Here is a 15,120-nt window from a genome sequence, read left to right as displayed (position 1 = left end):
CAGCTCAGTCGAAATATATATATATATATATATATATATATATATATATATATATATATATATATATATAAAAATAAAAGGAAGGAAAATATAGGATGGTGTTCAAGTTTTAAACGATATTTTTTTAAAAGCAGCTTTGCAGCGAGCGGGAAATGGACCTACGATCTCCACTTTGAAAGTGGCATGAAATTACCAACTAAATTATGTTAGGAACTATATTTTAAAGGATATTGATTTCCCATATTTTATTCTTTTTTGAGTAGGAAATATGATTTTTTTTGTTACATGTTTTTTGTTATCCTAGGATTTCTTTACCTTTTTTTTTTATCAAAGGATTTCTTTGTTACCTATAAATATATGATACCTTATTAAACCTAGCGCCTGCCAATTTATCTAAAATTGCCTGATAACAAAACATGAAGAAGAAATTCTCCAGCTATTATCTTCCGATAGTAACTCTATCCAGCTTTATCATAATCACCTTGGAGAATATGGACCTAGTAACTGAAATCCAAATAATTAGACGAAACCTCTATTTTCTCTTATTCATTCGATTTGTCAATCTCATCATCACACCATAAGATGAGCTGAGACTGCAATCTTATTGTTGCTAGAATTATATTTTACTCGATGTTTATGAGCGTCAGTTCATGAGGCCAATCCTCCATGTTCAATTCGTATTGAGAAAGATCAATTATTCTGTTATACATGCCTTGATACATATGAGCCCTAAGCATGGTTGTTTCCTCGGCGAAAGATTCTTTCGTACGTACTTACTACAAAAATGCGCGCAATCAATTGGTTCTAGAATCAATCTTTAGGTGAGTTAACATTGACATTCTTTCAGGAAGGCTGAATTCTGTATCTGTGAATCACTTTTTTGCTTAGATCATATCCCGAATTCTCAAGACACAAGTATTTAGGCATCTTTAAGTAGCCATTAACGAATGAGTCAAAGAACCCGATAATGTAACCTAGAAGTCTGTGACCATTTCAGGATTTAGATCAAGTCTCACTGTGATCATCATAGCGATCCCGGCTAGTGTGTCGTAACGGTGCTTAAACAACACATCAACAACCAAAGTCTGTACATGTCGTACACATACCAAATGTGTAAGTGATCCACCTTTCACTTGGGTTCCACATATGTGATTTTAGATCCAACTATCCAGACATGGATCTATCACCGACCATGTTTTAGCTCACCGCCCGAACTTAGATGTCCAACGTACATGTAATTCTATTTAATACAGAGGTTATAAATGATAGTTGTTATTGATTCTAACCAGAAAACAACTCACTATTTAATAACGCTGGTAAACTCAACTTTCTATTATATTCAGTAATTATCTTCAGTGGGTAATATTCCTAACATCAAATAGTTTCAAAACTAATTTCATTGTCAACACTAGGCAAAAAAAACTTCAAAAAAATTAATCATGTCTTCAATTTTGTTAATCCACTTTTGAAACACAAAAACAAATTACATCACTTAGTCAAGGTACAAGTGAAAAGTGCATTTCATACGTACGAATCCACCTGTTTTCGGTTTGAATCTAGCTTGTTCTTGAGTACATTTGACGATTATATGTTTCATGTGAAATTCATGTTTTGGGAGCTTAATTGAGTACGGGGACGACATTAGAGCTGATTTTGTGCTTCGGGGGTCAAAACGAAGAAAAACAGCACATTTTGAAAGAAAAAAAAAAATCAACGTGAAAGTCAAGTCAAGATTCACCGCGGCACGGTGAAACTAAACGTGCCGTAGTAAAAGCCTGCAACAGACTGTAGAGAATCATGTTATGTAACGCGGCGCGGTGAAATTTGAAAGCGACTCGGTGGAATCTAGCGCGGCGCGCTGACGATGAGTCCTGAAGTGTATATTTCATGTATCTTAGCAAATGTGAACCATTGGATCTTATTTAATGGACCAGATAGCTCCGAAAATAAGCCCTTAACTTATATATTCAGATTTGTAACCTCAAAAACACACATTTTGCTTTATTTTTATTTTTCTTAGAGTGTTTGACTACTTTGAGAGCTTTTGAAGAGAGAAAAAGTGTTCTTCGTCGATCGTCCCGCCAAAGCCTCTCTTGAGCCGTGAGTGTTTCAAGTTGCAGCAAGAGTCCCTCGCTCACAAACTAAAGATTGTGGGTTTGGTTCCGTTTTGGCTTTATATATTTTAGTATTTAATTTATAAATAATATTAATAATAATTTAAAATGATATAAAAAAAATTGTTTAGAAATAGAAATAATCCCATAAATACTATGGATATGGTAAAAATACAATTATAAAGTCAGATAAGTTCTAACGTGAATAAAAAGCATCTCGGATATGAATGGTAACTGCCAAATATTGACGGAAGGGGCAAAACTCGATGAAAACCAAAATCCAGAAATTTTTTTGTGGTTTTTTCGAATTGAGGGGGCAGTTTGTTACCGAGTCCAGAGTTTAGAGAGAATTCTTGTAATTAATCCAATATATTATTATTCTGGTAAGGAAATAATAGCAATTACAATGAATAGAGTAAATGCATACTAATGAGTCAACCTCGCCACGGTGGTTGCCAAGAACTCCACCTGTCCTACAAGAGCGAGTTGCGGAAGAGATAGCCGCATCGACAGAGATCGCCACTGAGTCCATCTGTGGGTTGGGCCAGCGAGGCTCGGTGTTTGGTTTGTTAGCCTCCCAGCCACCCCTGGCAGTAGCTTTGAGGTGGTCTTCGAGCATCTGAATAGACCAATTAATGAGCTCCACCAAGTTGCGATCCCTGCTCGAGTGACGAAGACCTCGTAGTTTTCTAGGGACTATGTTCTCTGCATATGAATCAAGAAGCCGATAATGTCTGCAAAGATCAAGTGGCAGCGCCAAAGAGCGTGTAAAATGTTCTCCGGGCGCAAACGACATTTAGTCTCCACTTGCACGCCCCGTCGAGCCATAGCACTATGAATGGGGACAGTGACGGATTTACATGGGGTCCACGTGACCCCCTCAATTTTTTTTATTACATGTTTAGCTCATTTTTTTTTTTTTAATTATCCTAAAAGTTTACAAATTAGCTCCACTTTAGATATGTTTGCAAATTTGGAAATCTCTGATCACCAGCCAGAAATTCATGAACCGCCTCCTTCAAGCCAACATCGCAAGGAAGCTTTCTCCGATAACAACTCATCTTCTTCGGTAATGGGTATATCCAAAAAAACTTCAGTCAAAATAGTAAATATTTATTTTATGGTATTTATATTTGTTATATATACAATAAAAAAAAAAATTACTGTAAGAGGACTTACCAATCTTACCCCTTATTAGTCTTCAGCAAGACGTACCACACAAAACAAGTTTCCCTGCTTTCCATCGGCGATTATACTACGACCATCGAAGAAATCTACACGCCGAAGATACCAGGAAACGAAGTGAAACCCACCATGTTCAGTTCTCACTGCCACGGCATCGTATGCGAGGTCTATCGCTTGTCACACCGGCCGTGGTAGTGAGCGAGTCGTCTTTTACAACCCGGCGCTGAGAGAACACCGCTCTCTCATCGCCTATTAGCCGAATAACGACACCATGACGTGGATCAACAACGATCGGCCACCGTGTCCAAGGTCAATGCGTACTCTCTACGCACCGTGACCGATCCGCCACCGTGTCGAACGATTCGCTCCTAGCGGCGGTCACGGGGTGTGCCTGAAAGGCCGTTGATGGTGGTTTGGGCCAAACATTTCGAGATCGACGGGCCTGCGACGATTCAATAAACGGCCCATCGTGTTTTGGAAGGACTCTTTCGACGTACAATATTCGCACCAAACAGCTCAGGAAACTTGATGTCCCCAATCCGGGAGCCTCGAGTTTGTACGTCGAGAGTCTTGTTCCCGTCTAGACTGCGACAACCATTTCCGTGTTCTTTAATTTGTGATATGATGATTTCCATTTTATATTTCGATTTCGCTGTTCTAGTGTTAGTGTGCTACTTTTTTGTAACGAATTTCAAATGAATGAAAAAAGATTTCAAGCTTCACCAAGAAACTTGATGCTTGCTGTTGTAAGAAACTTTCATGAGGAATCTAATTCAAAAAAAAAAATTATTTAATTGATTTATGGTATTTGCATTGGTAACACTTTGTTTATTGCTGGACTATGTTAGAAGAAAATTTTGGGAAATGAAAAAAGTGTTCAAAAAAATTGAAAGAATCTGATATAAAAAAATCTATCATATTCTCTGTAGAAAATTTTATACTGGTTAGTATGTCAATCTAACATAAGCTTTGCTCTTGAATCCAAGGAAATAATAATAAATGGTATTTGCATTCACAGATCGTTATTAGACACAAGTTTGAAAGAAAGCTTGCAAAGAATTGTATTTTGTATAACATAGAGAATCAAAACCCATTGTCACAATTAGAAAAAATTAGTCTCATGGAAAATTTAACATGAAAAAGGCCATCAGATCTCTTTTCCGAATTACCAGCAATCACCGCAAGAGCAAACCCCGCCCCGGAAGCTATGGTATCGGTTCAAGTCCCGAACGACAATATCGCGCTTCACGATCTCCGAGACGACCTTCATAACGGCGTGACAGTCGACGCATATCCTCAGGTTCTTGATGATCCGGATCGGGCCCCGCGTCCTGACGAGCCCGAAAGCCAGAGCCAGCCTCTCGCTGTGGGCCCACAAGTGCCGATCCTTGTCCCCATCGTCGCCGCCGTCCATTCGCCGGAGAATCGCGCTCCGGTCCGGAACGAACCCGGCTCTCCTCGCCTTCAGGTTCAGCCACTCGATCATGGCGGCGATGAGCTTCGAGTCGGGGTGCCCGGCGGTGTCTCCGGCGGCAAAGCAGTGAACGACGCCCCGAGTCTCGACCCAGCTCAGCCCGGGCTCTTTTCTCACGCCGCTCCTCTTCATGCTCCTCCGCACCGAGGCCACGCCGTCCCATCTCCCGGAATTCGCGTAGAGGTTCGAGAGAAGCACGTGGGCCGCGTCGTCCCTCGGGTCCATCTCGAGGACTTTCCGCGCCGAGGCCGACCCGAGCTCGGCGTCGTTGTGGACCACGCACGCCCCGAGCAAGGCCCGCCAGGCCATGAGGCTCGGCCCGGTCGGGATCGCCTCGATTAGCTTCTCGGCCTCGCCGAGCCGCCCGACCCTCCCGTAGAGCCCGATCATGCAAGTGTAGTGCTCAACGCTCGGGTCGACACCGAACTCGTCCCTCATCCGCCGGAAGTAGTCGCGGCCGAGCTCAACGAGCCCCGCGTTGCTGCAAGCCGAAAGCACACCCACGAGGGTCACCTTGCTCGGTTTGCAACGCCCCGTCTTTCGCATCGCCTCGAAGAGCTCGATCGCCTCCGAGCCGAGGCCGTGGAGCGAGTACCCCGAGATCATGGCATTCCACGACACCTCATCGCGCTCGGGGAGCCTATCGAACACCCGCCTGACATTCAAAATGAATAAACATTTTTTTTTATCGATTTATATAAGCAAGTTATAATTTTTAAGAAATTAATCATGGGGTCAAAACATTTTTATTTTCAAATTAGCCAAATAAGCCACCGAAAGTCTAAGAATTGCTAGATATCCAATATTTTGTAAATTTTTTGTATATAATCACCTCAACTTATTTACGGCACCCAAAAAGACAAAAATATCAATAAACATTCCCGCCTATTTTGGTTTTTTTTTTTTTACTTTTTGAGTGCCGTAAATTAGTTGAAGTGGGTATTTACAAAAAATTTGCAAAAAGTTGGCTATTATACAAAACGCTATAAGTCAAATGCCTATATAGCTAAAAGACCCTTTAATTTTTTAAAAAAGAAACGCCTTATATATATCAAAAAATGGCCGGAGCCTTGTTACATTGATTTTAACATCACCAGAGGAGCCGATCAGAACCCAAAGATAAACCGGCCGAACGCCAAAAATCACGCCAACCCGAAAATCAAGAGGAACGCAATTATTGAAACCTGGCCGGCCCAAGGTATTATTTGGCCTTAGACAAGAATAAAAAAAAATAGGATTTAAATTATATTATAAAGAAATAACCCCAAGGGGCTGGTCTAGTGGTAAGGGCGATTTTTGGGATCTCGCACATCCCCGATTCGATTGCCCCTGAACACAACAATTGAGGCCATTGGGGTAGCCTCCTGATCGATAATGTCAGGGCTTCGTGGATATTAGTCGAGTCTAACCCAGACACCACGGTTTAGAAAAAAATATATATATTATAAAGAAATTAGGATTTGCCCATAGTTTTCCTTTCTAAAAAATATGAGGCATTTTTCTCCTAAAATTTGGGACCTTCTTTCAATAGCCAAAAAAAATATTATGGCCTTTTTCTCACTAAAAATATGAGGCCTTAAGCCATTGCCTAAATGGTCTATAATGGTTGGGCCGGCCCTGCTTGCACATCTTAACTATTTCACTAATTTTAGATAAACATTGCTTACTGTGCACATTCATAAATTTCAAATGGCTATTTAGCTATAACACCCAAATTTCAAACAGTTGACATTTGACAAAAAAAAAAAAAAAAAAAAAAAAAAATGACCATTACCTGGCGTCCCTGATGGAGCCACACTTGGCGTACATGTCGAGGACGGCGTTCCCAACGGCCGGGTCTTTGTCGTACGTGGTCTTGACGGCCAATGAGTGGACTTGTTGACCCGGGTCAAGTGCGGACGAGCCAGCGCAGGCTCGGAGCACGCTCGAGTACGTGACCTCGGTGGGCTCGACCCCGCACCGGACCATCCTTGAGAACAGGCCCAGCGCCCGGTCACCGTCCCCGCACTGGACGTGGGCCACGATCACGGTGTTCCACGTCACGCCGTTCCTGTCCTCGCACCGCTCGAAGATCGCCATCGAGTCCCCGACCCGCCCACACTTTGCGTACGCGTCCATGACCGCGTTCGATACGAAGGCGTTCGAGTCGAGCCCGGACTTGACCGCGTGGCAGTGGACTTGCTCTCCGAGGAGCCCGTCCCGAGCCGCGGTGCAGGCTTGGAGGACGCTCGCCAGCGCGAACTGGTTCGGGACCACCGAGCTCCGCCTCATCCGGAGGAAGAGACCGATCGCTTCGCTGCCGCGCTCGCTCTGTGACAGCCTCGCGATCATGAAGCTCCACGGGATCACGTCGTCTTTCGGGGTCTCCTCGAAGACCCGGAGAGCCTCGGAGCCGTCGGAGCGGTTTCCGTAGAGCTCGAGCAGCGCCAGAGCCACGAACTGGTGGGATTCGAACCGGGTCTTCAAAACCAGCCCGTGGAGGCTCGATCCGGCGGGAACCGACCCGAGGCCGTGGCAGGCCTTGAGGGCCGAGGCGAGGGAGAAGTTATTGGGCCTCAAACCGGCCCGTCTCATCCGGTTGAAGAGGCTCAGCGCATCGTCGAACCGGCCGTTATCGGCGCAGCAGGACGTGATCCCGGTCCACGAGACCAGGTCCGGAGAGGCTATGTGTTCGAAGACGAGCCGGGCCGAGCCTACTCGGCCCGAGACCGAGTAAGCGTCGATGAGAGCGGAGGCGACGAATGGGTGGGTGTCGAGGCCCAGCCTGTGGATGCAGCCATGGAGGTCCCGGCCCAGCTCGGCTCGGCCCGAGCGGACCAAGAGGCCCAACGCGGCCGTGAAGGCGAACCCGTTCAGGCCGTGACCTTCTCGGTGAAGCCTGGTAAACAAGGCTGTAGCTTCGTCGAAGTTCTCCGACTCGGACAGGGCTCGGATGAGAGTAACGAAAGAGACGGTGTTTCTCTGCGGCATTTCGTCGAACACTTTGCGTGCGTCGGGAATTAGGCCGGACTTAACGTAGGCGTTGATGAGGACGTTGTAGGCGAACGCGTCCAAGTCGCCGCCTCTTTTGAACACGTGGCAGTGAACCGCCGTGGTTGTCGAAGCGTCGCCGATTTCGGCGGCGCGTTGGAGAGTCAGAGCGTACGCCACGGAATCCAAACCAGGAATCTCCGGCGGCGTTGAAGAGAATCGACATTGAAGAGAATTCACACAACTCAACTTTCTTTGAACGATCAATCTGATCATCCGTTTTCTTATTATTCTTTCTGTAGCCTCCGGAATGACAATGTCTTCACATCGGAATATTAACGTAAAAGAGTACTGTAAGTATATTTAAGAATATTTTGGCTTTTTAATCCTTAACCTTTTTTTTTTACCAAAATCATCCTCACTCTTATCTTTTACAGCATATTTCATCCTTCCCGTTTAAGGAAATGTTTAGATAAATTAAAAAAAAAAAAAAATGGCACGTGAGAATGAAATGCACATGAAAATGTTTTTTAATACAAAAACTAAAATCTCTTCTCACTTCCAAAATTCCCAAACATTTAACAACCTAATTTAACATTTTTGAAGAAAAATATAGGTATTTTAAACGAGAGAGTGGCATCAAGTATTGAAACTCCAAAAGTGTAAGAAAAGTGTGACGAAGCAAGGCGAGACATCAAAATCATTTTGAACCTTAAAGTCTGAGGTTTCTTATGTACGAAATTATGCAATTTGGATATGAAGTTCTAACTCACGCATCTCTTATCGTTGCACGGCCGAGATGATTAAGCTTTGAAAGAACCTAAACAAAGGAAAAATGTGACTCACACGGACTTCAAGAGCATCTTATACTTAAGTTTGAGACATTTCTATTTCGTTATTATTTATGGATTTCAACTTAATTTCAAATTAGATTTACCGAATATTGGACATTGAGCATCATTTGGAGAGTCAGGTCTGACTCGATTTTCTTTTTTATCGTGGGAAAACAAAGCACATAAGGTCTTAACTATATCATTCTTCTTCTTATTCGTTCTTTTTCTGGTAGAAAGCGGCAACGCCAGATGATAAGCGCGTTTAATATGTGTTAAACACCTATTTTTAGGCCTAGATTTCAAGCGTTATCGAGTGACTTTTAGTGTTTTTGATGTGTTTTTGAGTGATTTATAGGTCTGAGATGTCAATTCGGTGTTAAGGAGGTTAGTACAGCATCACATGACGTTATAGAGCAATTTTGAATTGAATCGTAGACTTTTTGAACAAGCTGTTAGAGCGGAACAAGAAACACGGAGTCCTATTTTGCATGATTTTGAGATTCTCTATCAAACATTATGGATGAGCACTTTCCACCATTAGATAAAGCTTTCTCTAAGATTTTCAACACGTATTTATTTGCAAGAATCGGACATCGGAGTAATAAGTTATGGCTATTTTAAGCATCACGTGGCGAGGACACCAAACAGACTCCGTCCGCGCATTCATTATCCGCGCCGCGCCCCTTTCAGCCTTGTTTTTCATTTTTTTTACGAGTTTTGAACCTTTTGATGAGATCCAAGGGCTCAAGTAGCTCCGAAAATAACCCAAACCCCTATATATACGAATAAGAACCCCCAAAACACAAGTTTTCATTAAGTTAAGTTTTATTTTAGGTGAGAGAAAAAGAATCGGAGAAGAAGACCCATTCCATTACCGCCATCACCACCATTAATTCAGTGTTTTTTTCCTCTCTTTATTCTTTGGAACTTGTGTTGTTTATGCTTGTTTATTTTGGTTTAATTATAGATTTTGTTTACTTATTTTTTTTTTCATCTGTTACTCTCGTCGCTGTCAATTAAGCCTCTTAAAGGTGATGACCTAGTTTTACTTGATTATGGTTGTGGATTCATATTTATTTGATTAAAGTATTTTTCGTGTTCATTTTATTTTTTGCTTTATTTAATTATATGCTTAATGCTTGTATGCGATTAACTACCTCGTTCATGAATTCTAGATTGTTTAGTTACTCGAGAGAATAAATAATCATGCAAGTGAATTAGATAATCGTAGTACATTCCTAGACTAGAGATATCTAGGATGCTATGGAGTCGTGTGTACGCTGTTGAATGTAATATTTGTTGTGTTTTTAGGAATTGAGATTGAGAGATGATTTTCCGGATATTGACATAGGTTGTTAGATGCTCGAGAGAGATTTAGCAATATTATTACGTGAGCGTGATTAGTAAAAAGAGAGAACCGAAAGATCGTGCTTAAGTTTAAAAATCCTAACCATTAGAGAGTTTCGCGAAATCGTCTTGGCTTCTTCATAGCCGTCCACTCGTATTTATTTTGTGTTTTATTTATTTATGCGATTTTAGTTAATAATCTCTGAGTTCAATTCATCGATAGTTGTTTTAATTATTCGGTTAAATTAGTACTCGTAGGATCGACTCGTACTTACGAAATATATTACTTGAGTGACTACGTGCACTTGCGTATGAAAATATCGCAACACCAGAGCGAATGACTAGACGAAAAAAAGTCGGGAGAGTGAGTCTGTGGGTAGCTCTGAGCAACGCAGATTTGTCGACATACATCAATGGAGGGGTCCATGTGGTGGAATGTGGGGAGTAGAATGAGAGACACTAATGTGAATTGATCTCAGATTTTTATTCTAGTTCTAGATATATATTACTTTTAGTCGTTTGTGTGTCTTTTGAAGAGGTATCGACAAAGAAGACGGTGGCGGAGTAGGGATAAACTAGTTTTTTCCATCGTCCAACACAAATGGTTACAAATTAGGTTTAAGTTCGAAAATGCAGTTAAACTAAGCACTATTTTTAACAAAATAGAACTACATGGATTAATATCAATAACAAAAAAATAGTAATATAAATCAGATATTGCACTACCATTTATCACTCTGTGTTGCAAATATCATTTTACTTTTAAATCGCGTATCGCGGGAAAATTCACACAATTTAATTTTACCGTCGTTTTCGCAACATTTTGTACAATTTTTTTTAAACGGTAAAACACATAAATCGTAAAAATCTTAGTAACACCCGCACGTGGGACCCTATCATGTTTCATATGGCGATTTAATTTGAAAGACCATGCCAATCTCATTGTAGAAACAAAACAATTTGCTTATTATTTTTTTAGGTAATAAAGCCACCTAATAACGACCGTTCAAAAACAGTGGGAAAATGTTAGCGAGTTTCCAGGACCATATATGTGATACAGCTCGTATTTTATTTTATTTTTCGCTCAAAAAGTCGTATATATATTAAGCAGCCTTCTTGGCACACCATTTTCATTGCATGTCAATGTGATATTAATTATAGGTCTTTATGTGATGCGTACTTGTTTGCAAAGTACTACTGCATGAAGGCTACAAATTATATCAAAAATTTCACACGTCTTCTTTCCCATGTGATAACATAATATATATATATATATATATTTCACACGTCTTCTTTCCCATGTGATAACATAATATATATATATATATATATATATATATATATATATATATATATATATATATATATATATTAGACGGACACATTGGCAGCGAAAGTTCACTGCATCTATGCTAAGTAGGACAAGCCACATTCGGTGAAAATATGAAATATTACCTAATAGTAATAAAATCAAAAGGAAGAAGTCGAGATCGCATGAGTTTCACGACTGAAGGTTGACCTGCTCATCAACTAATGTTTGCCGTTTGGTTCAATGAATATATATGGAAAAGTAATTTACATCTATTAATTTCTTTTCTTTTTGCCCAACATCCACTATTATATATCGTTTTACAATTTTTTTTAAAATAGAATAATTTATAAGATAGAAATGCTATCCAACTGCTAATCCATGATGCACACTTAATATTTTGAAAGAATTTATCTCAAGACAAATTGAACTGAATTATGTGTCAAATTTCGATAGTGGAATTCTAAAAGCCTACACAAATCATCGAAATTATCTCGAGTCACATCGATAAAATCTCAAACGTACATAATTTCATATCTAACATCTACAATACATTTATTACTCTAAGTTAACTTCGAGTATCAAATATCTAATTGAATTTAAATACAGGTAAATCTCAAGATAAAATTCTTACTAAAACACTTGCGAAAAAAAAATCGCCTATTTGACTTACAAAATTCCAAAATTCTGCAGAAATCAAGGTATCCCACTCCTATGTGGAAACAAAATAAATTGAATCAACTAACAAAAAAAAACACATTCAAAATTTCGAACCCCAATATCGAAGGTTAATGTTGGTTAATATCTTTAAATAACCATATATAAAGATATACATGGCTAATATCAATCATGAGCATAGGAGATCGTGCGCGGAAATAAGAAAACTTGGCGATAATTAATATATTGATTAATATATATTATATTAGTTATTTGACTTCCAAAATTTCAAAATTTCGCAAACAAAAATCATGAAAAACTACTTATACACGGAAACAAATCAAATCAACTTACCAAAACTAACTCATTCAAAACTTCAAACAACAAAATTTCGAAGGTCAATATTCGGTTAATATATGAATTACAATTTATAAAAGTGTACATTGGTTTTCATTATCTGATGTACTTAGGATGCAAAATTCAAACTAATCACCACATCATAAAATTGATAAATCTGCTTAAAATATTAATACTTGGCTAGGTTTCAAGTGTCTTAATCTGGGTATTTATTTATTTATTTCATTATTTTTCTTTCGACTATAATAATTGTATGGGACGGACTAATCTTGAAGTATGGTGAAAGATACCCAGCTTGTTGATGTAAACTAAAAACAAAATCCGCAAATCGCATTAGTGATGTGAAAGGATAAATATCGAAACTTAAAATTGATTATTAATTATTTTATTTTGCGAATATACTCTTCAACCACATGTCAAACCATGCAACTTGCAATGCAATAGCCAAAACCAAATGAACTGAAATTCACATAACCATATGCTAAAAATATTACTCACATGACCACTTCGTATATTAAAAAACACAAGACTACGAGTAAGCAATGACGACAACACATATCCTGTAGCTAAACACAATATTGTTTTGAACAAAACATAACAAATATCCATGTCAAATAAATAATTCAATTTCACAAAATCATGTCTATTTAACAAATTTACATTTTTTTTTTCCTTTCTTTTTCTTCATCAAGCCAATTCTACGAGTCATACTAACCAATCAACCAACCAACCAACCAACTATACACGTTTAAAATCCTTAATTTCTAATCTAGTTTTCTTTTCTTATTCTTCTTTCTTATTTTTCAACGGTCCAAACCATAGGCAAAATCATATCCTTGGTTCACGAAAACATGTTGTTGTTGACTCAAATTACTAGTCTGAGCCTGATGAGCCAATTGGTACGGCATTTCGGCGAACTCGACCTTTTGGACGGCGTTGCTGAGAAAGTCATGGGCTGGGCCGAAAGGATTGTTGTCGTTCAACATGTTCGAAATCGGACCCAAATAGTCCATATCCAATAGAGTCGCCAGAGAGAAAGTCCTCGGAAATTTCAACCTCTCTTGTTCTTGCTCTTTTTGTTGCTCACCACCATTATTATTATTGTTGTAAACGTTAGTCTCATAATCAACAATTTGAGGAGGGCTTAATAAATACTCCTCCACTTTTGGCTCCACAACTTTTGCCACGTTCCTCTTCTTGTATATCCTACAAAGCACCCAATCATCCAACTAAAAAACAAAAAAACAAAAAAAAGTTAGATATTTTTCTTTCTTTAAAATAAAAATAAATAAATAAAAATTTGAATTACCCTCATGGAGCCAAGTTGGGCTTGTTTGGTGCGAGAATCGGTGAGTCTATACTCGTGCATGATCCAATCGGTCTTGACGCCTTTTGGCGGTTTTCCTTTGTAGAAAACGAGCGATTTTTTGACACCAACGTATTTGGAACCGCTATAGATTGCCTTGTCCGTACCCGTGGCTTTCCAATACCCTGACACCGTGGCTCGGTTTGGCCTAACCCCATTCGGGTATTTCCTGTCCCGGGGGCTGAAGAAATACCATTCAGCCTCCCCAAACTCTGCCTTGTCTACATGTCCAAACACAAATTAAGAAAAAAAAAATTACTTAATTAGTTCATTCATGTATTATATTGTGGCATGTCACATGAAGAAATTTAATAATGATAACTAACCGGGTAATTGCCATGGATCAAACTTGTAGATATCAACTTCAGGGATTATTGAAACCGGGCATGGCTTTGAGGTGGCTTGGTTTTTGAGGTAATACACAATCAATTCCTCATCCGTTGGGTGAAATCTAAACCCAGGTGGGAGTGACTCACAACTAGCTCTGCCCTCCATTTTATTGTGCCTAAGATAAACTTAATTAGGATATACAAGGAAAAAAGAAAGGTTTTTTCTTCTCTCTTTTCTTTAGGGGCTCTTGGGGTATGAGAGGTGTTTGAAATGTTTGAAAGGAGAAGGATGGTCCTTTTATCTTTGGTGGGTTTTTGTCGTTTAGTGTGGGCAACATATGCATGGATTTGATTGGTTATTCCTTTGACCTTTGCAATTCCTATGATGACATGTTTTTTTTTTTTTTTTTTGGCTTTGAGATGACATGTTTTGTTTATTTGTTTTTTCTTTTTTTTTTTATCGAAAGTTTTGTTTATTTGTTACTCTCAGGGAAGAGAACAAAACGCTTGTATATGGCCACTAAAAAAAGACCAATAATTTGGACTTCCTTTCCATTTTTATTTTATTATTATAATATCATCTTTTATGCTTGATAACCAATAATTTGGACTTTATCCTCGGTTCTTTGCACTTGCCATCATAGGCTTTATCCGGATGGCGATTATTCATTTGGAATATTTTTTTAGATGCTTTTTTTTTTTTTTTTTTTTCCTGTCTTGATTTTTCTTCTTATTAACCATCAAGTCTCAAGCCCATACGTTAACGATTATTTTGTTAAATTCCAACTCAAAATCAATTCAAACGAATTGATCTAAAGCGTAGAGATTCAACCGATATATAAATACATGCATATTCACACATACAATTAATGTGAGATTATCTCACTTCAATACTTCCTCTCACGCATAGTGTGATTAGACCGAGTAATAATTCCGCTCACGTTTCGCGTGGGCCGTGCCAAATTCAAACTGTGTGAATGAACAAAGCTCTAATACCATTAAATTTCATATTAAAAGCAATTCATTTGATCGCAAGTCTACCACTGAATTTAGCATATTCTTGGGCGACTCTCTTATCTCATGGAAGAGTAAAAAGCAGACGGTTGTCTCTCGATCATCCACAAAAACTGAGTATGGCGTCATGGCCTCCATCAGTGACGGATCTAGGTGGGGACCAGG

At 39.4% G+C, this 15,120-nt stretch overlaps 2 protein-coding genes across 2 annotated transcripts; both read right to left on the bottom strand.

Annotated features, from left to right (window-relative positions):
- Positions 1-4,279: 4,279 nt before the first annotated feature.
- On the bottom strand, positions 4,280-8,084 carry LOC149402991 (putative pentatricopeptide repeat-containing protein At5g13230, mitochondrial). Its single transcript, XM_089608802.1, has 2 exons — positions 6,548-8,084; positions 4,280-5,428 (listed from the first exon to the last, which is right to left on the bottom strand). Exons 1-2 carry the CDS (start codon positions 8,017-8,019, stop codon positions 4,465-4,467), a joined length of 2,436 nt encoding a protein of 811 aa, XP_089464928.1. The 5' UTR covers positions 8,020-8,084; the 3' UTR covers positions 4,280-4,464.
- A 4,603-nt stretch (positions 8,085-12,687) lies between these two features.
- Positions 12,688-14,223, bottom strand: LOC149402990 (NAC domain-containing protein 2-like). The gene is made up of 3 exons (XM_089609146.1): positions 13,939-14,223; positions 13,556-13,833; positions 12,688-13,475 (listed from the first exon to the last, which is right to left on the bottom strand). The coding sequence occupies exons 1-3, from the start codon at positions 14,105-14,107 to the stop codon at positions 13,050-13,052; spliced, it is 873 nt and encodes a 290-aa protein (XP_089465272.1). The 5' UTR covers positions 14,108-14,223; the 3' UTR covers positions 12,688-13,049.
- Between the last annotated feature and the right edge of the window lie 897 nt (positions 14,224-15,120).

This window comes from Urtica dioica, chromosome 3, assembly GCF_054948205.1.
Source record: "Urtica dioica subsp. dioica isolate 48M chromosome 3, U.dioica_male_clone48M_v1_H2, whole genome shotgun sequence".
NCBI lineage: Eukaryota > Viridiplantae > Streptophyta > Magnoliopsida > Rosales > Urticaceae > Urtica > Urtica dioica.
Note: the sequence above shows the minus strand (reverse complement) of the source record. Positions and strands in the feature narration are given on the sequence as shown.

Bases quoted from the DNA above. Each gene is read 5' to 3' on its own strand.
- LOC149402991 (XM_089608802.1), bottom strand. From the start codon at position 8,019: ATGATCAGATTGATCGTTCAAAGAAAGTTGAGTTGTGTGAATTCTCTT. The intron at 5,429-6,547 runs GTAATGGTCATT...TTTGAATGTCAG, and splicing joins GGCTCCATCAGGGACGCCAG to GCGGGTGTTCGATAGGCTCC.
- LOC149402990 (XM_089609146.1), bottom strand. From the start codon at position 14,107: ATGGAGGGCAGAGCTAGTTGTGAGTCACTCCCACCTGGGTTTAGATTT. The intron at 13,834-13,938 runs GTTAGTTATCAT...TTGGACATGTAG, and splicing joins TGATCCATGGCAATTACCCG to ACAAGGCAGAGTTTGGGGAG. The intron at 13,476-13,555 runs GTAATTCAAATT...TTTGTTTTTTAG, and splicing joins CCCAACTTGGCTCCATGAGG to TTGGATGATTGGGTGCTTTG.